The sequence below is a fragment of the Seriola aureovittata genome, chromosome 22, assembly GCF_021018895.1.
Source record: "Seriola aureovittata isolate HTS-2021-v1 ecotype China chromosome 22, ASM2101889v1, whole genome shotgun sequence".
Lineage (NCBI taxonomy): Eukaryota > Metazoa > Chordata > Actinopteri > Carangiformes > Carangidae > Seriola > Seriola aureovittata.
Genome location: NC_079385.1, coordinates 14,092,803 through 14,116,978, shown reverse-complemented (window position 1 = coordinate 14,116,978; position 24,176 = coordinate 14,092,803). Strand labels below are relative to the sequence as shown.

The 24,176-nt window shown below is 41.3% G+C and overlaps 1 protein-coding gene across 1 annotated transcript in view; it reads right to left on the bottom strand.

The window, feature by feature from the left end:
* Nucleotides 1-24,176, bottom strand: part of snd1 (staphylococcal nuclease and tudor domain containing 1) — a 170,756-nt gene that overhangs the window by 44,004 nt on the left and 102,576 nt on the right. Inside the window, exon 17 of the mRNA XM_056367694.1 lies at nt 19,582-19,770. Coding sequence (XP_056223669.1) covers nt 19,582-19,770 — 189 coding nt within the window. The remainder of the gene's footprint in view (nt 1-19,581; nt 19,771-24,176) is intronic.

Genomic DNA, 24,176 nt, shown 5'->3' with positions numbered 1-24,176 from the left:
GCTGCACATGGTGACTATCACAACCCACATGAAAAAGGCTGACAGAAGTGCTCAAGCATGTGTGGTAGGGATTAGGCTTGTTCCCAAATCCATTTACAAAATCAGTTTTTTTTTCTCTTCTCTACCTTTCATTCTCTTAATCTTCTATCCCCCTGATTCTTTTCTCTGGCTACACATCACATTTATCACATTTATCATCAAATTTTTTATATATATTTAATATAATTTAATATTCCAATATAAATTGATCAATTAACAATGGAAATATATTTTATTTTCATAGAAATTGTGGCAAAATCTCTAAGACAGTTGAATTTTAGCAGCCAAATTGGTGTCTTTAAGTGCCAAGTGAAACCTGGAAGCAAAATGCCTGGCCCTGAAGAAATACCTGGTTATAGCCAAATTGTTGCAGCAATTTACTGGTGGTGAGTCTTAATTTCGCAGCCTGGCACACCAGCTACCTTGCTGATGGAAGAGTAGCTCTTCAGCAGTTGGTAAGTGCAGCTCTGCTTCAGGGAGTTAAGTGGTCCGCTGATTAGCTTAGTGCTGATTTTTCTGAATATTTCTAATTTGATGAAGAGCGCTGCAGCCTAGAGAGCCTAGGCAATGGTGCTACATTCATAGATTCACACATACAAGCACAGGTGGATGAATACACAGACAGATGGATGACTGAACCCACACGAAGTGCCAGAACGACGGGGTGAGGGCTGGTCTGAACACTGATTAAAGGTGGCAGTGTGTCAATTCTTGTGGTGTGTGTATGGTCTGTTGAGACCAAAAATCGCCATTGCTACCTAAAGTGCACTTTGTTAATAGGCAAGTGCCGAAATTTGTCAGTTAAGTAGGCCACACAAACACAAATACAAATTAACACAAGGGGTTGGTGTAAACTTTCAACTGTTAAAACTAAACAGACTCATACCTCCAATACTCAAAATCCAGATTTACATACGAGCTGTTTTTATCTGAATCTCTAAAAAGGTTTTCTATGATTTGAAAAAGCATGTTTTATTTTTATTCCATGATTACATTACACCCCTTTTATGATTAGCATGACACACTCAGTGCTCCTTGAAAAGAACATCATGAGGACTATTCTAACTACAATCCATCTTCACAATTCCTCATTAACCTGTCTTCACACACTGCACACACATATAAAGCACTTGACAGATGCAGTACGCATATGTCGCTGCACTCTGATTCAAACACACCTCAGTGGACAAGGTTGCTCTGCCCTCGCAACCCGTGACAAACTTGTGTAGGTCTGAAACAATGCAGCTGTCACAGACTAGCTGAAGCACAGAGTGATACGAGCAAGATACTGCAGAGTGCTCTGTTGTCTTACATGGGAACTTACATAGTTCCATTGTTCATTTATTACCCAATCACACTTGGAGAACAATTGAAATCAATAGGAGCCTGTTATTCATAAGAGATCACTTTGTAAATCAATTTAGCCCCTATTATATCCCTGATGAATCCCCTTTAGAGAGAATGGTTCATTAATTCAATCGAGGGCACGTTTTTCTCTTTTGGTCTTTCCTCGCACACTTTTTTTTAAATTTTTTTTTATACAAGCTCACATCAAAAGGCTCTAAGCTACACATAAGAATAGAAGGGACCATTTTACTTATGATTAATTTTATCCTGTTTAGATGTTAGGTGGGTGAGCTTTACTCATACAACAAAACAAGAGATGATATCAAAAGCGAGTGCTGGAGAGGCAGTAAAGGATAAATATAAAAATGAAAACACATTGTAATGCTAAAATCTCACCAAATAGTGCTGTCTTAATACGCTGCATTTCCTTTTTTTTTAGCATTCAGAATTTACTCCATGATATGATGTACAAACATTTTCCTTGCAGATTACAATAAGCTCTAGAAAAGAATTTGATTGGCATACAAAGTGAGAGAGAGAGCTCATTAGAAATCTGCATTGGTGTCACATTAATGATTGGGAAAGGTTGAGGTGGTAGAGAGGTGGACGACCCTGGATTTCCTGTTGCTCCATGATGTTGTCTGTATTGACTAAGCCATTAGAGGCGGAGAATGATCAACGAGATGGACAATTGCTTCATTGAGAGGCATTCTGCCACATCATAGCTGAGACATGGGACCTGACACCAAACATCCCTCTCCATGTTTGAGGTGGGAAGCAGGTTACTTAGGCAGGAGGTTACTTAATCCTTTTATTGCAGCCAAACAAAACTAAGAAACATAACAGTAAGTGCTCCCCTATCAGGGCCAAAGAGTTCTCAAGCAATAAACACCAACCACAAAAACAAAACCCAACTCATGGATTGTATAAACAGGAAACAACAATAAAAAATTTATTCTAGGACCAATTGAGTGGAGCAGCTCGTTATTTCGTTGTTATAATAAAAAGATGATGACAATGATATGACACCCTTGATTAACAGATGAAAAGTTAATGGCTGATGAATGACCATATATATAAATCCAGGTAGTGCTGATTTACTGAGTGCAGTGTTATGAGGGAATATTCTCCATGTGGCCATTTAAATAAAAACACAAAGTGGTCAAAATTGCCACTCTTTCCTCTTGTTTGTTGCTCAGTGCAAATTATCCTTTTATAACTCTGGCTTTTCAAACATTTATGACTCAATGCCAGTAACTGATGTGACAAGAGGCTGGTAAATCCTGGGAACTGATAAAGGTTCAACACAGGTTGACTGACTGACAGGCGGGCTATCTGGGTCCCTCACTTTGATTTATCGACTGTTATAGAGTTCATATGGTGCAACGATCACAATGTACTGTATGTGACATAACAGGCCCACGGCCACTTCCGTTTTTTTGACAACCTCCAATTCAGATGGAGTAAGTAAAAAACCGTGTTCACCGATCTTGAATGGACAGTGAGTTCAGTGACAGGTGTCAGGGTGCCTTGTATACTAAAGAGAAAAGACATTAACCCAATGCAACTGACTAACCCCTAAAAGACTTGCCTCCAAGGTTAAGAAGGGTTATTGATGGCACATTAACCTGGATAGCTCACCTTGTCGTGGTGGGACAACTAATAGGGGCAGCAGTGGTAGTGAGAAAAAAAACAAAACAGATTTACCGAACAAGGAACACGCTTCCTTGTCATCCTCATATTCAGATATAATGCATGGCAGCCTTGCATCATAAAACATCCATTCTAGGAAAAGTACATATATGTGTGCAAACGCACAGTTGTGGCCTTGGGAAGAATTGGTCCAGGTTGAGCTACAATGTCCTAGCAACATCATTCCTGCCACAGTGGACTAATACAATATGACTGCTTATGGGCCTGCAAGGCCACACACGTGGACACGGTAACAAAACATGTCAGCTGCACACAGGCCTATTTGACAAGCTGTAAAAACTGAAATCACACAACACCATTATATCATGTTTGATACAGAGGCAACTGGTTTAGCGCATCAAACACACTGAGCATTTCTTTCTCATAACAAATTTTATCCATATAAACTATGCATATTTGAATAGCACTCAGATTTACAATCAACTTTATAAGCAGACAGAAAAAATAAGACAACAATTTATAGTTTTCTTTGGAGAATTCTTCACTAAGAAAAAACAATGCTGAACTCTAGGTAGGTTTCTGACATGTTTTAAAAGAGAGAGACCAAGTCTGAGGATTTGAGACAGCGCCTCTAGCTGAGCTTCAACAGTGATCAATAAAATCTGTAAATCAATCGCATATTTGACTGCTTGCCAATGGAGAGAGGTCAAAATAGAGGTTATATAGTTTCTTGGTCTGCTGCCAAGATAGTCGCTGCAGCGTTCTGAAAAATCTGCACAGGTTTTGTACTAAGAGTAAAAAAACAGTATTATAGTATTCTAAAATATTCTACTGAATTCAAATAAACAGGGTTGATCCATTACAGGCACAGAGATAGAGGCCTAAGACAGATCTAGGTTCAAGCTGAGGCTACAGGGAGTGTGGATTTCTACACTTGGCTACACTGACCACCAGTGGAACCCAATCAATCCTAATCTGCTTAAATAAGAATATTAGAAAATAGGTGTCCACTTCCATGTCCCAAGCCAAACCACACTGAGGGGAGAGGGGGAGAGCAGGAGACGGATGGAGGGATGAGTCTCTCGGATGTGGTTACTTAGCAGATAAATTATGCATTAAAACTGCACAGGTGGCGCAGGACAGGGTTTTTAGGTGAAGGGAGGGAGCCGAGCAGCTGGGGAATTCATAACAGAAATGGGAGAGCAAGCGAAGGAGTGAGGGAGAGGGAGAGAGAAAGAGTTACTTCCTAGCTTCATATCACAGCCAACAGATGTTCTCCCATCAAAGAGGCGGCAGGCAGGCGGCGAGGCTACTCAACCCCGGCTTACACGGCGAATATGACCCCCCTTATTGCTGACGCACACGCAGACACACGCACACACACACACACACACACACAACAGTCAAGGGCTTGAACACGACCTGAGGCTATCATGGTGGCAACTTGTTACACTTTTTAAATTGACAGAAATTGATCCACTTAGACATGTGTGTTGGGGTAGGGGGTGGGAGCAGGTCTGTCGGCCCGCTGACACTAGTACTATTAGCAACAAGCACTAACTTACACCTGACAGAGATTGGTGGTGGTGTGTGTGTGTGTGTGTGTGTGTGTGTGTGTGTGGGGGGGGGGGGGGCATGGTGTTACCATGGAAACAGGACATGTGGGTGCATATGTAATCGGGGAGATACGTGCACACACAAACCTACACCTGTTCCACCGTCCTCATGGGCACCACCCTGCTCAGGTGGTATGGAAAAGCAGACGGCTGAGAGAATGAACCAGCCATCGCACAAACACGCACACACACACTGTCCCTGGAGACAGTCACTCCTGCATATGGAGCCTTATTTCAAGTGGGTGTTTTTTTTTTTTACCGAAGTATTGAGTGTGTCTATCTGTGGTCATTAAAAGATGATCAAGCCAAGCAAGATGTCGTCAGAGCAAAACAAAAGCAGTGCTGGGGAATAAGGATGCAATTAAAAGCCCACCAGCTGCAAGGGCACATGATACAGATACTCAATCTTCAAATGGCATAGACGGGGAGGCAGAAAAAAAGAGACAGAAAAGAGGCAGAGAGGCAAAAATAATTAAGTGCTAGCCAAGACAAACACTTTGTCTGATTGTGTATCATGATAACCTTGATAAAAAATGAGGTGCTGCTACAAGGAGAGATGAGGGGCTGTACAGAGGGACCCTTATTCAGAGGTTTGCTTGATTTGTGTTTGATTACTACGTTTGTTTATTTGTACTCCACTGATTTTGCATTTGTATGTGTGATCTGCCAGATGACATCCCCATTCTCACTGTCCCTTTTGTTTGCTCTGTTCTGTGTTGATTCCAGCCTTTCTTATGACCTTGATGCCGAATGGGTGAAGTTCTGTCTCTCTGCAAACACGCCCACCTGGCTAAACAGCATGCAGGATAAAAGTGGGCTGAAATTAAGAATGAATGCACAGAATTTTAGCCCACCCCCTGTCGCTTTTGCTCTCTGTTGTTGCTTTCATACTTCCTCTATAACATACTGTATGTTTATCAACAGAAGTGGATTACTGTCCGTGAGAGCACACACTCTGTCTGATCACTGGAAATTATATGAGAGGAATAGAAAGGGAAAAGAAAAGAGCTGGTATAAAGTAGAGTGATTAAGAAATAGGACTACCTCAATGTTACAATGTATAAGTACGCAATTAAAAGGCAATTAATCAACTTTTTAATTAACAGACTAGTCTGTCCCAGGTTGCCACAGTGTTGCCATGACGACTTTTCGAGGGGGTGGTATCTCTCCTTCGCTCTCTTTATCCGTGGAGGACTGCTGATCACACTTTCCACTCCCTCTCCTCTCTTCATTTAAAAAGAGAAAAAAATAATAGAGGTATGAGAGGGAGGGAGCCATGGAGGGAGGGAGGCAGAGCTGGTGGGGATTAAGGGAACGGGAGAGATGCAGGATAGCAGAGAGTGGCAGAGAGTGACAGAGAGGTTAATATGGATCTGGTCATGGTGAGAAACAGCGATGGAAAGCGAAAAAAGGAGGGAGAACTGGAAGGAAAAGAGGGAACCAGAGGAGGAGGAGGTGGGGAGGACTAAGGGGAGAAAAAGATGGCAATATTATCACATCAGAGGTAAAGCCCCTTGATGTCTCTGAATCGCTTCCCACATCTCACAATTTGTAACATGATTCAAAGGTCTGGTGTTGCACTTGTGAATAGTTTCTTTCCCAGTTTGAGGAACAGCTCAGCTAATCGGCATCTTTGTAGGTGGGACTAAGGTTGTATCAGCATCTACCTGAGCCAGAGCACAAATGCAAACTAATAATGTGACAACAGTATTAAATCAAAACAGTTATATCAGCTCTGGGCATTTATTCAGAATATGTTTTTGTCTTTTTTTTTTTTTTTATTGTCAATTTGGTATTTATTGTTTATATAGATTTTTTTATAGATTTTTTGCTGAAGTGTCAATTTACTAAACAATTGCATAGTCAAATGCTGTGTCAAACACACTGGATCATGCAAAATGCTTTGGTGAGACCGATACTGACACAGAGGAAAGTAGCAGAAATAAGCAGGAGAGGCAGGTAAAAAAGACAAAATATGTGGGAAATGGGGAACAAACAGAGAAAAAGAAAGGTAGGGGGCTGAAGGGAGACTAGTACAAGTGCAGGAATCGGAAACGCAGAGATGACGAGAGCCTGTTTATGTAACTGTCTCTCCCTGAGGCATGAGAGAGAGAGGGAGGAAGAGAGCGACTCTGTAAAATGCACAAAAACACAGTCCCAAAACTAGCAGAGTGGTCCCATTCTCTAGATTTAGAGTGTTTTCTGCAGGCTAGCCAGCCAGGAGACTGAGCAGAGTAAAAGTGGACTGACCTAAATTACAATGGCATGCTTAAGAATTCATCAAAAATTCTCTCAAATCTGATTTTTTTTCACATAAAAAAAAAAAAACTGTCATGTTGGTCAAAAAGAGCCAACAGAGGAACAGTTATTTCATATACCTTATCCGCCCTGTTAATAGAAACTTCCACTTCCTCTTAGTTTGACTGATGAGAAGGAATAGGCTAGCCACACCTCTAATGGTCAGTCAAAGACAAATGCACACACATGTATCCACCTTGCCTTAAATGGCAATATACATGCTCTCACCTGCTTTTGGTGTAAAAGTGTTGATATTTGGTGAATAAAAACAATTTGTCAGAAATTCCAAACACTTATTTTATCTATCTGTGGAAGGGGAATGCAAATGAAACGATTATGCTAGCTGTCCCTCTGAATACAATGATCATCAACCATGACAGCATAACTCACAAACAATCCAGTCTGTCAATCCTCAGAGCAATACAGCAATTCTTCAAATCTCACACCGCTCCCTGCTTCATTGTTTTCATCCATCTGTTCCTCTTCCCGCATGTCACCGTACCCCAAGGTTGACAGCCCATGAAAAAGGACCCATCAATTTTCTATTAAGGGCTAGCATTTTCTTAAGGTTTAGAAAAACATGCTGAATGCCTTACCACAAACCAGCAATGACAATCTGCAGTGCACTGGCATTTTATAACTTAAATGGGGTCACAAGAACATATTTTATTTTACTGGACAGTGTGACGATCCCTGAGATTTTTATTTCATGACTGTGAGAGGCCACTAAAGACAAAAAAATATGAGCCTCACAGATAAAACTTGAGCTGACAGGTATGGCCCTCTATAGTTGGCAGAAATGTGGCTCATATCATCCCTGTGCTGGAAGAGCATGACACACAAACAATACAGAAAACCACAAAACACAAGAATGTACGGTCACATACAGTAGCTTGCCACAGTTACCCAGTGAGCACTTCAGTGTCTGCTTTATCAAAGATCCAATTCTAAGACAAATGAGCTGGAGGAAAAGGTGTCTCATTGAGAGAAACTGCAGGGACCCAAACTTCTTTTTGGGAGCTCTTGTAAGAAATTGCACTTTGAACAAGTGCCTTTAGAAAGACCAGAGGACAGAAGGAGAAAAAATTGCATCAATGAATCAATGCACTTTGCATTTTCTTCACAGTGAGAAAGCATTAGAGAGCATGTGAGGTAAGGGCAGAATAATAAACTGAATGCCTAATTCAGGGCTTAGACTGGGAAAGTGTAAAGAGGAGGAAGGGAATAAGGGAGGCAGAAAGAGAGAGTTTGAATTAAAGACGAGATGATGGGAAAAGAGAGATGGGGATGAAATTCTGCAGGTACTGAGGCAAGAGCAAATGAATGGCAAGAACAGTGGAGGAGTTGAGGAGGGGAAAAGTGAGAGAAAAGAGGAAGAATGAAAGGCTGTGGGGGAGCTGTCATAAGGCAAATAGAGAGAAAGAATAAGCAAATGCATTTAGGAGCGGAACTGGCTGCTCAACCAAGACTGGTCTGCCAATGTGTAGAAGACTCTGTGTCTCTGAGCAGGTAATAAAGAGAACTGATGAGGCGTTAGCATCCACACGGGCTATAAGGTTCCCATTCTGTCTACAAGTACAGTGGCCTGATCTGCCTCAACCTAGGCAAGGCTAGAAGAACCTGTGTTTATTGCAGTAACCACAGCAGCAGCAGCAACAATAATAATCATTATAATAATACATATCCAGGAAGGTCAGAGATGTCAAATACAACAAGCTCATGTCAAAGCCCTTTTAGGTGACAACGAAAAGTCAATAGGGTCTGATCTTAATGCCTTGCAACTAATAAAACCGCAACTCATTAAATGGTGAAAGGTTTGAAGATCCTAACCAGCAGAGAGCGCATTTAAATGGTGCCCTCAAGAAACAAATATTTAGCATTTCATTAGACAGCAGAGAAAAGCAAGGGAAGCAGGGAGGGGAAAAGTAAGGGAGGGGTATTTCACTGCCGACCCATATTAAATGCAGTTAAGTGTGGCTTGGAGCAGGGGCCCTAAAAAATGTCAAAGTGTGTGTAAATGACTATAACTTACGTGTCTTATTTTTAGTGCAAACGCAGATAGGCCACACTGTTTTCCTTCTTTCCCTGATTAAACAAGGACGATTAGAGAGGACACCTGAAGCAGGGAAGAAAGGGGGGGACTTAATGTTTTCACAGCATCTGCTTGATGACTCCAAAAATACATAAATGTCAGTTATCTGCGGGGGAAAATGTCATTGCTGCTTCTACCCGTAATGGATGTTCACATGAATGGTGTGGTCAATACATCTTAGCAAGAATGTCTGTACAAATCGCTGCAAGGACACAGGAATGTCACCAATACAAGCTCATGCGAGTAATCTGACCGATCAAATTCTTTAAAGCTTTAAAAGTATTTAAAGCCATTGTTGACTAGATGACTTATTAAAATGATAAACAGGGAAAAATTGCCTTTAAATAGACATTTAAAAAGGGTATTCCAAAGAGAAGACTTCCAAGGATAAGTGGTTTCAAATAAATTTGTACAAGGCAATGACAGCATTTAAGTAAACACCCATAATGCTGCATCAATTAATGGCCGCTGCTCAAGGTAATAACCTTTGCTGCAATTGACTAATCAAAGCTCTGCAGTCTGAGGTCAAATATGCCTGTGTTAAAATTCAAGGCTTGCTGCCTGTATTCCAGGCACTTGTTCTTGTGGAGGTAGGAAAGTCAGCCACAACCAGTCCTCAGCAAACCAAGTGGAAAAGTGTCTCCTTACAGTGTCCCAGGAGGGACAAAGCAGAAAAAAAAGGAGAACAAATAATCCGCTAGCACAACTCCAGTCATTGCATGTCCTTCACACTCACTTTCATCAGCATAGATGGGGGAGAAATTGGGGCAGAGGAGGAGAGAAAAAAAAAAAAAGGAGGGAAGCCCCAAGATACAAGAGGCAGGGGGGACGGAGAAAGGCAGACGGGCAGACCTGGAGGTTTGTGTTTTTCTATTGCGGGTGGCGTAGCTGAGCATGTGTTAATCAGCCATAATGCAACGCACTATGTCATATCACATCATGTTCTCTGCCAGCATTTCACCTCTTTTCACTCTTTACAGGCCTCTCTCCTCCCATGGCCTCAGCCCTTCATCCCAAGAGCACAGTGAAGGGGTGGGAGGGGGGTATGCAGTAGGGTGGGGGGTGTGGGTTAGAGGGACTGCCTGAGTTATTTCTGCACTGATGAACCAGAGGCAGCCGCAAACCTGCCCCTGAGGACCTCTGCTAAGAGCCCGCAAGAATCCTGTGCATGACTGGAGAAGGGAAAGCACAAGGCCAAGGACATACAGACGAATGCATATAAAAACACATGCACAGGATCATATACATAACAATAAACATGCACACAAATGCAAGTAAAAGAGCACACAAAACGATGACACATGGACAGTGAGGACCATATGCACATTGCTGCAATGGCAAAGCAATGCAAGTACACAAAGTACATGGACAGAGAAAATGCTGCACTAAACAAAAAGGCCTACTTCCTGTTTATATGCTTCATCAAGTAGAATATTTCATCTGAGAGTGTCTGTTCCTCAGGATTGTCCTGATGTCCTTGTGGCCAGATGCATTTTTCAGATGACATTTTCAAAGTCAGCGTGTAATCCTGCATCTCATATAAATGTATAATTCAGCATGCAGAAGGTGAGACTGCTGAGACGGACTCGCTTCATTGAGTGCGTCTTATAGTTTTTAGAGTCTTCCTCATCAAAACTTGTTTGTATGTGCCACTTTGCTGGTGACCGCCTGTGTGTGCCATGCAGATAAAGATAAAGATGGAAAGAATGTTTGCATGTTTATTCACAAGACTGCGAGTGGAGCTGACAGACTGCTGAATTTGCAGCTTGGAACTGGGGAAAAGGAGGATGAAGACAGACAGAGAGAAAACTGGGGGTTGGGGTGTAAATAACACACACATCACTGGGTCCACTGATCTCTTTCTCTGTCTTTCTGTCTCTCTGCCTCAGGGCACTGAGGGTCCAGCTTGCCGTCTACAGTTGGGGGGGGGGGTGTCCCCGGAGAGTGTGTGCTTGTGTATGTCTGTGTCTGCACTGTCGGTCTGCACATGCTCAAAGTGTGTTTGAGTAAGCAGGAAACAGACAGTGAGAGTATGGTGCGTGCACGTGTGGCGCCTCCCTCCATCTGCAACCAAGTTTGTGTGTGTGCAGATGTGTACACAGTGCACTGAGAATCATATTATGTAATCTTTTAGCCATATGAAAAAGCCTCCGTCAGCTCTTTGCTTTTGTGTGGTAGGTGGTTCATTTTGTGCACACAGTGCTGAGAAAAAAGACGCAGGCTGGGGTAAATTCACACACGCAAACAGGCAAACAAACATTACGGCATAGTAAACAAACAGAAAGGAAAATGATATGCGGCCACATGCCGATACACACATATTGTACACATATGAAGACACTATGCAGACACGCAAACTGAAGAATTTCTGGGAGTTTGAGGTATATAACGAAGTGTACAGTGCGCTCCATCTTTTCCAGAGATGTGAGGTCTCACACGGGTCACCTCTCCCATTGTGGCCACCCTGCAGGCAATAATGTCCCCTTGCTGTGAGCCCGCTGTCCTCTCACACTTGCCAACAAACCCTGCAACCTTCATCTTGCTTGTGTATTGACATGCTGGCAATGGGGCCAAACGTTCTCTCACCGAGTATGTTGATGATTTCCAGCATGGGACAGGGTCCCCTGAGCCACTGATCTGAAATCTGCTAATAGGCTATCACAAGAGCTTTAATATTATTCTTCTGTTTCATATAGCATTGCTCAGTACTAGCAAGCTCCTCTTAATCCCAGCTGATTTTAAATTTACTGGCTTGTGATTTAATTTTAATTAAACACTGCCAAAATCATTATTCAGCTATGAATTTTGCAAATTATATGACATCCATATTGATTAATAAAAACTTATCTAGCTATTATGCTGTACTTTATTTAACCACTGCAAACTAATAACCCTGCTGTGGTATCACAGTGCAGCAAAAAAAAGTTCAGGTGCTTGAGGCATATTCATTAGATTGCAACAGATATTTTCTGAGCATGCTGTTAGTTAGCTTGTGCTGCAGAGGCATTGCGCTGTATTGTGCTCTGGTTTCTGAAGCTATTTCATCATCAGATGAATCAGATAATCATCATCATAGTAGTGGTACTCTGGTGAATACCTAAAAATAGGGTGATTTGAGCACAGTAGGCTGAGGACTGCTGCACCATGAGTCATCGAACTGTACTATCCTACTCACAGTTAAAACATTGTGTTCTAATGAGGCAAGGAGGTTAGTGCTCATTTGACTAGTGGTTGCTGCTGTACTGCACTGTGTAACACTGTGGATGATATATTCGAAACACGAGCAAGACTAGCATCAATAGATTGCCCATGGGTGAGGGGATGTACGGTGACTTTTGGCGCAGTTTTAGCAACTCATCTCCTAAAGGGCAAAAAAATGCAAATCGCTGGTGACATAATGATTCTCCTGACCCTCCATCTTTCAGATGGCTGAGAAAAATGCTGCCACTGACACCATTTTATTCTCGCACTAGTTTTCTGGTATTTGAGAAGACCTCTGCACACAGCTGACACATTAATATTAATATGCTCTTTAAACTATCAAGTAAAGCATGTCAATAGACTCATAAAGACTGGAGTAGATACAGAAAGTTTAACATTTGCTGTATTATTCAACCCTGTCATTTACAGGTACATAACATGTCTGGATAACTGTTGGGTGTTGTGACATTAGTTACATTGTATCAGCAGTTTTAAATACAACACCTGCATAATGCATGGTCTGAAGGATGCAGGCAATATGTGTTTGCTTAGAGTCTACAGCTTATATTTCAGTCCTCTTCACTAGAGGAAAAAGACGGACAGACCAAAAAAAAAAAAAAGGAAAAGTAAACCTCAAAACCAGTGTTGGCAGAAGTCCAAGTTTATTAAATTAAGATGAGGGAATTTGCTAGAGTTGGCACTATATAACTAGACAAAGTGCCTTTCTTTTTTATCTAGAGTTCACCCATTCAAAGCCTCACAACCGACTGTTCTGAAACTGTTCCAAAAAGCAATTGATGAAATGCAAACAACCTGTGCATGCTTTTGACCCTGAGAATATACCAAAGCTGCAAAGATATATTAGACTGTATTAAGTAATGCTTTTCTATTATCTCATTATCCCGTTTTAATTTACAGGGGAAAGTGGTTTGTACACAAAGAAGGCAAGAAGTCAGAACAATTTCAAACAAATGGAAATCCATGTGGTAAGAAATCAAGTCTTTAGTCATAATTCATAATCAAAGAAACCTAGCGCATTTCATTTTCATCCAGGCACAAGAGGCGGTTTCCTCAGCCTTCACTCATGTTTCCTGTCAAATGGACTGGACAGGTATCTAGCCCAGTCATTAATTGAATATCACTCTCTGTGATTGGCCATGTCATGGTCACTGTTCCTGTCTCAACACCATACATCTTCCATTTGTTAAATCATAAGGCAACAATGACAGCAGTAAGCAATAGATGCGAAACATAGAAGAGAGGGATGACTGGCACGGTAATACAGGTGCAATCACCCTGTGTGCCCCTGAATGTCATAAAGGCTCACTTCTTCATAAGGCCCAATGCTATTTGGGTGAGAAAAGTAATAACAGTAATGATTTCATTTTCACCACAAATCTCCAGCCAGGGACTAAAACCAAAATGGCTGAGCAGGAGATAATTTGCAGGAGCAGCAAGGGGATTTGGCTAAAACAGACCTAAATTGGAGAAACACTGGGCAGACTCAGAAACAGAATGAGTCAAATTTATTTTGTTATTTAGCTTGAAGCCTCCATAGATGAGCTACTTTAATATTAATCCCCAGCATTTTTCCATGATATTGCCTGATGACTGCCACAGGTTATTTCACTATGAGAGGCCAAGAAAAATGGGAAAAGAGAGAGGAGAAGATTGCAACCCTGAAAGCGTTTCAATGGCTTCGGGGCTTAAGGAAGCACTGAGCATGGTATTAATAGAAAAGAGACCGTCATCCATGGAAACCAAACAGGGCTGCCTGTATGTAATTCTACATAGACTATTTACAGAGGGCTGAGAATCAGCATGCCACACACATATCAGAAAATGGTCCCTTATTGGACAAATCATGTGTTTCCTTTAAATTTACTGAATGTAAATGGCTCCAGGTAAAATATACAATACCATGTAGACTTTCATAAAAATCCTATAATTGTAACTGGACAGAATGCGGACCATAGCTAATCCTTGAGAGTGAAACCAGTCCTCTGGAGGTAAACTTTCTCCAGCCTGAACTAAGAGACACAAGCCTATTAGCTTTGCTAAAAGCCCAATTATCTTGATTCATCCACAGCATGTTCCTGCTTAGCCAGGTGTGTGATGTGCTGACTGCTGAGAAGACACAGCTTATATGAGAGGACAGGGAGATGTTGCTTTTTACAAACCTTGAAAACAATAAAAAATCATACATAAATAGCGAGTGGCGTGGGGATTTCTGGTTAGATGTTTGCCTTGAAAGGCAAGCCACTTGACCCTTGAGAGACTGAGCCAGAGGCAACTGAAGTGAAATAAAGGGGCAGAAATTGCAACATACTGATATAATGAGACGTGATTACAATGCTAGTCAGACAATCACAGCAAATCAAAGCACTGTGAATTGCTTCGCAGTACAAAAATGGTCGGTCTGAGCCATGTGTTAATGTATACTTGTGTACAGGCCCTTTGGCGAAGTGGCAGTGGCTGGACTTGCATCTCTGGATTCCAACCAAAAAAACAGATAGCTAAAACAAGATTATGTACTTCCATCAGGCTCCGCCAAGGACACATCACCAAGCTCAATGTCAAAACGATGCTGCTTCAAGTACTTTGACAAGTGGCGTTGATGGACGGGTGAAGTATAAGAACCGGCAGCACCGGTCCCTGGGTTTATACTTCCGAGGGATTTTTTCCCTCAAAAAAGAATGCAAGTGATGCAGGTGTCTGACTCACTGTGGCCAAAGAGCAGGCCAAGGAAGGAACCGTTAGGCACAATCCAAAAACTGTAAAGCAGCTAAGGGGAACAAGGGCATGACACAGGGCATCTGAAAAGACATTAATCCGATTAATAGGAAGGGATTCCAAGATGATTAGTTGAAGGAGGACAGAAAAAAAGAGAGGGGGAACAAGTGACGAGAGTAAGCATAAGGATGTGAGAACACTGAAGAGATTAAAAGAAAGACTGGCTTGTGAAGAGGGCTGAGCAGAATTGAAGGAAAGGGGCGGGCGGTGATGAAAGAGGGAGAGTCCCGTGACATGAAATATCTTTAACAGGGGTTGTCATATCCTCTTTTGTTCTCTTTCTCCACTCCCTCTCTTTTCCATCTTCCTCTCTCCACTCTGAGACCCATTGGAGTGTGGTAATCTCCTTCAAGGTTGGGTAATTACAGCAAAAAACCCCTTGCTCAACAGAAAGCACACTGGTTATTATTGAGGGCTGATTGTTGATTCACCTCTTCATAATTAGGCCACTCCAATTACTAGCATGTTTCCTTCCTTGGCTAGCTTACAGTTATTAGGTTGCTTTTCTTTCAAGCAGATGTATGCCTTCACCCATTAATGTTCCACAGCGGAATTTGAGCTTTTCCTTTACAGCACTTACAGTACTAGCGGAGCTAAACCATCCAATTCATTAAAATTGTTCAAAGCAGTCCAAGTATGAGGCTGCGTCACAAGTTTTTCTTAATATTGTTTATTATAATAATGTTGTTAGTCACAAGAGTGGACTATTTCCCCCCCAAGAAACACCTCTACAACAATAGTTTATCATTTTCTGAACTCTGAAATTCCTAATCTGTTGCTTTTTCTTTACAAGTGTTTACTTTGCTCAGACCTTAGTGACATTTTAAGTAGTATTGCTATCTTTCAATATGAATAAAGTGTCTGTTTACATGACTAAGGATTAAATGTATTATAGTACAGAAATGGCTATATCTCAAAATCTACAAGGAGTTATATCAAATGCCCACTTGATTCAAAACAACTTCACTTTCAATAATATGCACTTTGATCCAGTGTAGATCAAGCATGTCGAATTAATGTTGAAAAGAAAAGAAAATCTAATTTGTCTACCAATTGAGGCATTATAAATATGTGAGAATGCACTTTTCTTCCGAAAAAAAATTCTGTGGGTCTTTTCCTTAACATACAAAATATAGCTGTTAGTCATTAATTTCTTATTATCAACAGAGAAGACATTACCAAAAAGCACTCAACATTGGAGGATGTTTCAAAGCTCTGACTTGCAAAGAAGAACCAAGAGCTTCTGGGGGAAACTGATTCCTTTTCATTACCCCTACTCTTCATTTCAGAGTATTTCATTTCATTTTTTGTTTCTGAGTTTTAAAAAAAGTCCCTTGAGGCACAATCAAATATTGACAAACCACACCTTAGGTGAACTTAAATAAAAAATGCAGCCAGTGTCTCTATAGTCGAAATCTCTGCTCCCAGTCCACTCCTACTATCTTGTCAAATTTATTTCTCTCAGCTGCAGCATGGGAATACTGGAACATCATACTGTGTGAATAGCTGCAATGAGCCGTCTCATATTACAATGACAAAACGCAGTGTTTTTGCAACGAGTCTTGTTTACAGAGATGCCTGGTAAGCAAGAATTAGTTTTTCTACCCCTAGGAGAATCCAAATATATATACAAGAATGCTTTGCAAAACCAGGCAAGAGATTTAAGAAGAGGGCATGAGCATTGCTTGGCAACAACCGAATCATTGTTAAAACAACATGAACTAAGTTTATACAGTGTCCTGGGTCTGTCTTCTAGCTGAATCATGTAAATGTTAACATTGAAAGCATGACAATGGGTTCTGACAGGGCGACACGCTTTAGAGAGATTTATGTAAACAATAGCTTAGCCATAAATAAACATAATGGGGAACAGAATTAGGAATGTGCCCAGGCCTACAACTTGAGTCTTCTGCATGTGTGGAGAATTAGGTCTGCTGTGAGGACAGTTCCAAGAGATGCTGATACACAAGATCAAAATATGCTGAGCTCCAGAAAAGGCTCTTCTTCAAACCCTTTGAAATGCTTCATTTAGAACACAATCACTTTGTCCCATTGGTCTCATTGTAGCAAAAACTCATATTCACTTAAGTCACTCGAACTAAGCAGTTTTGGTTCAGGATGCTACTGCAGCAAGCCTCAATCCCCCTTGTTGTCCTGGGTCCCGGTTGGACCACCAACGCAAAGTTTTCTTTAATGAGTGTGTGTGTGTGTATGTACACACATCTTCTGAGTGCGCTTCATTACAACAACCTTGCTTCCTTGTGGGGACGCCTGACACAGCAGTACCACTGATGTCTTCCATATCCACAGCCGTAGGGACAATAAAGAGAGGGCAATGAGAAAAGAGGAAGAGAGGGAGGGAGATGGGGAGGAGATGCAATCTGCCCTACCTAGCTTCAGCCTACACACAGACAAAGACCAGCCACGACTTCAAAAGAGAAAGACAGAAAAAAAATGCCCAGCTCTCAGCTATTCTTGAGATGGTCTCTACGGGTTAATTAGAACACCAAGTCCCACCTCATCTGCCTTCAAGTTGCATAGTATGCATTCACACACACATACAACTAACTGCCCTGTGCTCTATTAACACAACACCCTCTCCACCACACACACACACACACACACACACACACACACACACACACACACACACACAAACACACAAACACACACACACACACACACACACACACACACACACAAACACACACACACACACACACACACATACACACACACACATACACACACATACATACACACACAAACAAATCAGGCTGTGGTTGATCTGTGCACTGGTGCCTGTGGCAAACTAACATCAAACATAATCACTGTCTGTCTGCTCGACTCAGGCCCAATTCTGCCGTCTTTCCTCTCGGCCCTGTCCGCACTCAGGTTAGCTCAAGTCAAAACCTTGTGGTGAAAGTCAATCTGTCTCAACGCTGCAAAGAGGGTTGGAAACCGGTAGTGAAATTGTCATCAGAGGTGTCAGGAATGTGGCTTCTTGCTGGAGTTAAATTTAAGATGGCAGGGTCAGTGTGCTCACATCGCTGGCAAGATTTCTCCAGACAAAGATTCACCTGCGCATCACTCTCTCTTTCAATGTTTTGAGAATAGGAAGACACAGGTGGAGAGTATTTGTATGAAAAAGAAGAAGGCCAAGAGATCAAGAAAGACAAGTAGGACCGCACTGACTGAACTTGATAAATTCAGGGGAGGGAAAAAGAATACAGCCCCTTCTGGGCTCCAACAATAAATCACATTTATTTAAGAGAAGAGGCATCTGTGACTCCTAAAGGACCTAAATAGGTAGAATTAAGTGGAAGAGAAAGAGTTCAAGAGAGGGAGAGACGGTAAAAGAAATAAGTAACAGAGATGGAGAGAAAGAGGACAAGGATGACAGCTGGCTGGGCACTTCATGCATCTGGCAGGGGTGACTCGTGGAGCCATAATGAAAATGCAGGGTGAGATCGGGATCAGTGTGAGAGAGGCCTCCATCCATCAAAGGACTCCCATTGAGGAAAGAAAGCTTCAATGATAACGGCAAATATGTGGCTATTCTCAGCCCCAGAGGGAGCATTTTCACAATACTGTAGCTGTAACTAGAGGTACTCGCTGCATGTTGATAAAACATTTTAGGCAATTTTATGATGCATGTAGCCAGATAGACTTTAGTATTTCTCAAAGAGGTGTAATGCTGGATAGGCTGATGTGTCCTTCTCTACCTTCATATTTTTCATGGATATGCACTTCCTGGTGTGATAAAAAAAAAAAATCTAATTTTTATATTGATGGAAGCCAAAGGTCATGGCACCACCTGTCCTCGTTGGCTGTCGGGCTGGTAGGGGGGATGGGCTTTGCCTTTGACAAGGGCAGTGTGTGCAAGTTTACAAGAGAATAGTAGAGCTGCTTTTGAGAGGAAAGGTGGGTGTTGCCAAAAGAAGCATCTGGTTGCCAAGCTCTGAAAGAATGTGTTTGTGTTCTCTTATTAGCATAAACAACTTTTTATGTGACTGCATCTTTATTTCTACTAATGAACTGCTAACAAGTACTGATGTTGAAGGTTGAAGGGAAAGCTGGCTGGTTGTGTAGCTTGCATGGAATGGACCATAACCCGACCAGAGCCAGAGAACAAAGTAAAGCCTTAGCACACTCTAAAATATATCCACAGGCAGCCAGACCTGGAAAACCATAGATCTGGGATGTGAAAGCCAACAAAGTAAATCCTCATGTGGTATCCCAGGCTGATGGTTGCTGTGATACCAGACAGTTTTTCTATATAGCACCTGAGAAACATGACACCATGGCCTTTGCTCAATGATACTTCGAAGACAAATGTATCTTGAGCTCTAACTAAATTTAAACAACACTAAACTACTGTAGGTGTCATGCTGGCTATTCAAGTCTTCCTTAAAATAGATTCAGGTGCTTCTTTCACCACTTGGAAGCTTTATGGAGACAGTTTTATGTCATTTGGGAGAAGTCATCACTTTGATAGTTTAATACGATAGTTTAATCTTGCAGTGTCTGTACGGGGCCTACCTTTTCTTTCCTCTGCCGGCATCCCTCCTCAGCTGAGACCAGCGTTTTGTAGTAGGCACTGCGCTCTGCTGTAAAGTGGACCTTGGACAGAGCGTTTTCTACCAGCGCTACTGACAGATTCACACCCTCGATGTGCAGCCAGCCAATGAAGTTCCCTGCTTTGTCCATGCTCTCCACTTCAACTTCAACCTGGAACAGAAGAACAGAGGAGAGGAAAAAAGAGGGTGGTTAATGTTCTGTATCCAAGAGGTTTGAGATTCCGTTACAGCAATGAAGCTGAGGGGGTCCTCTGCGGAGTCACCACTGCTCTTAAGTAGAATCATTAATGGACACTTGTGGGCTCTCTGCTGATTAGGTGGTATGCACACAGAGATCCTGTTTCATTCCTATGGTATGGACAATACCATATAAGTGGTCTTTGGTCTTGGCACACACAAAAACCCTGTAGAGGCCTCTTGTCCTAGTGCACACTGAGGCTAACTTGTCCTTGACATTCTTAATTAAGCACCACTGTCAGCGTTCAATAGATGCAACTTCTGTGTCTTTTTGCAAATAATACAATTCTTAAGTGTAGAAATCAGAGACTGCACAAACAGTATGAGTGGTTTTGAATAAGTGCAGCGTTTGCACTTCAACCTAATTAACACTCAAAATATTGTCATCTACTTTTTTGCAATGTGAATCATTTGCAATTAGTGACAGCTAAGATGCAATTCCTTTAAGTTAACAAATGAGGGCACTGAAATAGCTAACCCTGCTGACAAAGTAGGAAAGATCTTACAACATTGGCCATGATGGACTGTAACCAAATTCTGCCTATTCAGGCTAATTATCTATTCATTACGTTTTGTTTCATAAGTGATGGACGACCGGGGAAAGGAAGAAAAAAAAAAATCAATCGATTTTATCCTACTCTAAAGCCTCAGTCAGCGAAAAAAGTGAGAGGGCAGGTGTGTTGAAGAGATAGTGAGAAGTCAAGCGATTAAGACTCAGGCTGCTTAGCCCTGCAGCCACAAGGGAAATCTGAGGGGAATTAAGTTTGTAAACTGCTCTGCCTTGTTCTCAGCTAAAGTTAAAAGCTTTTATTAATGAACGCATAATCTGTTCTATTATTAAGCACAAAATTGACAACCTACGCATATAGCAGTGACATACATATATTTCCACTTTCTGGAAGCAGTTTCTATTTGGATCAAGCAATCAGCAGTCCATGAAAATGGCTAAAAGGCATGTACAATAACAGTAACAACACTTTCTTACAGTGGTGCATCAATGTAACAGTGGCTCAAAGAAAAAACAACTGTTATTATTAAAAGTTAAATTGTGCCTCACAATTTCTGTCATGCACAAAAGTAGCTGTTTTCTATTAAACAATAACCATGTAACAATCACTGTACTAGCCTCTGGCACAGTAAAAAAAAAAAAAAAAAAAGTACTGTAAAGGCTCCATAAAAGACAAAGAGCATCTAGGACACTGTTGTACTCTCCAAGGTCCTGAACATGATACAATCTAAGCTCACTCATACCTCATCTGCTTCTGTGTAATCTGCATCCTCTGACTCTCTTCTTCTCTGCTATCTCGGATACTCACCCCATTTTATCTCTCTTTGTCTCTAAGTGCAGAAGCAGTTACATAACCAGGCTATTAGAGCATCACTGGTCCTCCGAGCACCCAAATGTCAAATGGGGAAGTGGGCGAGTGCTGGAAAAAGGCTAGAATGGCTAGAACCAACTTAACTGTTACCAACTACCACTGAGGCAACAAATGCAAAACAAAAATAAAACAGCACTGACAACTAAAAACAACTCTTCACAGGGAAAAATTCCAATTTGGAGGAAAAATAGAAACTAGAAGTTCACTCTGACCGGTGCAGCCGCTGGCCTTCTTCTGGACTAGAATCTGTTCCACTAGGTGTTATAAAATTTAATGCAAAAATAAACTAGAATTAGTTTGCACACTGAGAGCTCCCAAACCAAAAACTGTTTATTATTACTGCAAAAACAGAGAGGGAAATACAAAGGGAACTCTAGCTGCCTTTGTAGAATGAATGGAAGCCGGCTGGATACAAATTTTTAGTTTGATCAGCCCTTTACAGAGAAGGGGAGCTCTAACAATCATTAATTACCTAAAAAAATGCAGTAGTTTATGCCACAAACTCAAAGACAAGTCGTGTCAGTAAGAGGTGGGATCATAGCTCAACAGCCTGCTTCAAATCATTCCAAAGATTTCAGTTTGGTTGCAGGAACTTATCTTGACAGAAGATATTCTGTCGACACTTATTCCTGTATACCCAAAGGTTTGCTCGAGGAAAATATAATTCTGTAGCTATTCATGTAGCAACTACACAAATGTGATGTATGTCACAAGCAAGTGGGGAAAAAAAAATCACTCAGCAGGAGAAGTCAGATCAGTCATGCTTTCACAACATCGAGAGATGACAAGAGAACGAGCGGCAAAGATATGCTGAGAGGAGGGAAATGTTTAAGTGAAATTACTCGCAACACAGATATGTGGTCCCGCACTCTTTCCATCATAATAGAGCAAATTAGTCTGTTTTCTTTCCCAGACCACTGATAGAGGAAACTTCATTTACCACATACTGCCAGCCTTATGGAAGAAAAATTTGCCTGCTACTGACAACAGCGCACTGTGACTAGAGGGGCAACATTACTGCATACAGCATTAATAATTGCAAATAGGGCTTCCAAAGTAATGTCAATAATATAATAGAGTACATGTAAAATTACATGACCTGAATGATGCCGCAGCAAGGTCAACAGACTTAAATGGACACGCCAACTTCTGAAAAACACAGTGAAAGGACTTGTTGTACGCCCCTAGCAGAGATGATAATTGCCAATTCATAGGCACAAACATCCAGCTTATCTGCACATTTTCTGAATACCAATAATGTCTTCTAGGGCCATTAGAATAAATCCAAATGTTAAAAAAATACTAATATGCAGATTTTTGTAAGTATTACTGAACTGTGCACATTAGCTATAATTAGATGCCACAATAACAAATCAGATGTAGCAAGAACAGACAAACTACAAGTCGATGATTCAACATAACCAATGAGTCAATCAACATAAAACTAATCATGTCGCCAGTTACATTTATCCTCATGGACAGAGAGTGATACTCACACTTAAGTCAATAACATCTGTGAATTATAAACCATGGGTGACCAAGACCTTGATAGCATCATTAAATAAAAAGAAACTGGCATTTCACCGGGCAGCAGGGAGAAGATGAAAGAAGCTAATAGGGAGGTCAAATGTGAAATTAAGAAGGACAAATTAATTTATAAAAAGAGAGCGGAGGCCCAATTTTCCACTAGGAGAATAAGATCAGCTTGAAGAGGCTTTAAATCCATGGCAAGATTACAGAGTAATACTGTCGCACTTAATAACAGTAAAGATCTGGAAAATGGACAGATGACAGCTCGTTTATCCAGTGGGCAATCACTGCCAATAATGAGCATATGTCACTTTCTCTATCTGCTTTTAGATTGTTTTTAACTATTTGTTTCATTTATGCTTATATATTGTTTCTAATATTACTGGCATCAATTGTTCTGCTGTTCTGCATTGTGAGCAGACTAAGTTACAGCCTTTCGGACTTTATATAGGATGCTTATTTCAGTTAAGTTGTTATCAGCATTTGTTATATATTGATTAAATGGTTAGTCAATGAAATAATCAATTGATTATTTAATTATGAAAAATATCCTCACTTTAGGAATTATTGCAACCAGTGACTATCAGCTCCAACGTCACTTACTTTGCGTGTAGAAACAGTGCCACCGCAGAGCTCAGGAGCATGATCAGAGTTTGATGAATACTCACAAGTGTAATTTGAGTTCCCCCCTCCCTTTTAAATAAATAGCTTTGGTCACAATGTGGAGAAGACAGGGGAGGCGGAGTGGAAACTGCTTTGAGTAGAGCCCAGATGGTTCCCAGCGGAGGCCTCCTCCGAGCCAAGATGGCTCCCGCCGGAACACAAATGGGCTCTGGTAATCTCATAAACGTTGGGATTGTGTCGACACAGTGGACAGAAAAAGAGAAAAAGGCAAAATACGCATACACACAAGCGCATGAGTGTGTATGTGCATGCACATACACATGTGCAGTAATTCACAAGTATAAAAGACAAAGCCATTTGGTACCACTGAAGTGAAACCTGGCCCGAGGGCATGTTTTAAAACTGCAGCAGATTTAATTCACTTAGCTGTTTGAAAGTGAACAAAAAAAATCAAAAAAGACTGCGGTAGGTGACACATCATGTCAGAGCCATACCCCACACTAAAAGAAAATGAAAGAACACAGTGGGCTGGCAATTTAAAAATTGGCAAGCAATGGGATTTCCTTTTATCGCCACATCCAAACAAAACAAATTTTGAATACCTGGAGGGTAAAAAGAAAATGCATAAATAGCCAAAAGTTATAGAGAACAGGGTGTGCCCACTTATTTGTCCAAGCTATTTAAGAAGCCCTGTGGTCGAACCTGGCACACAGGTTCGAACCTCAATTCAAGTATTACTTTATGCATTCATTATGTGCTGTGCATTCTCTCAGCGGGAAAAAAAGCA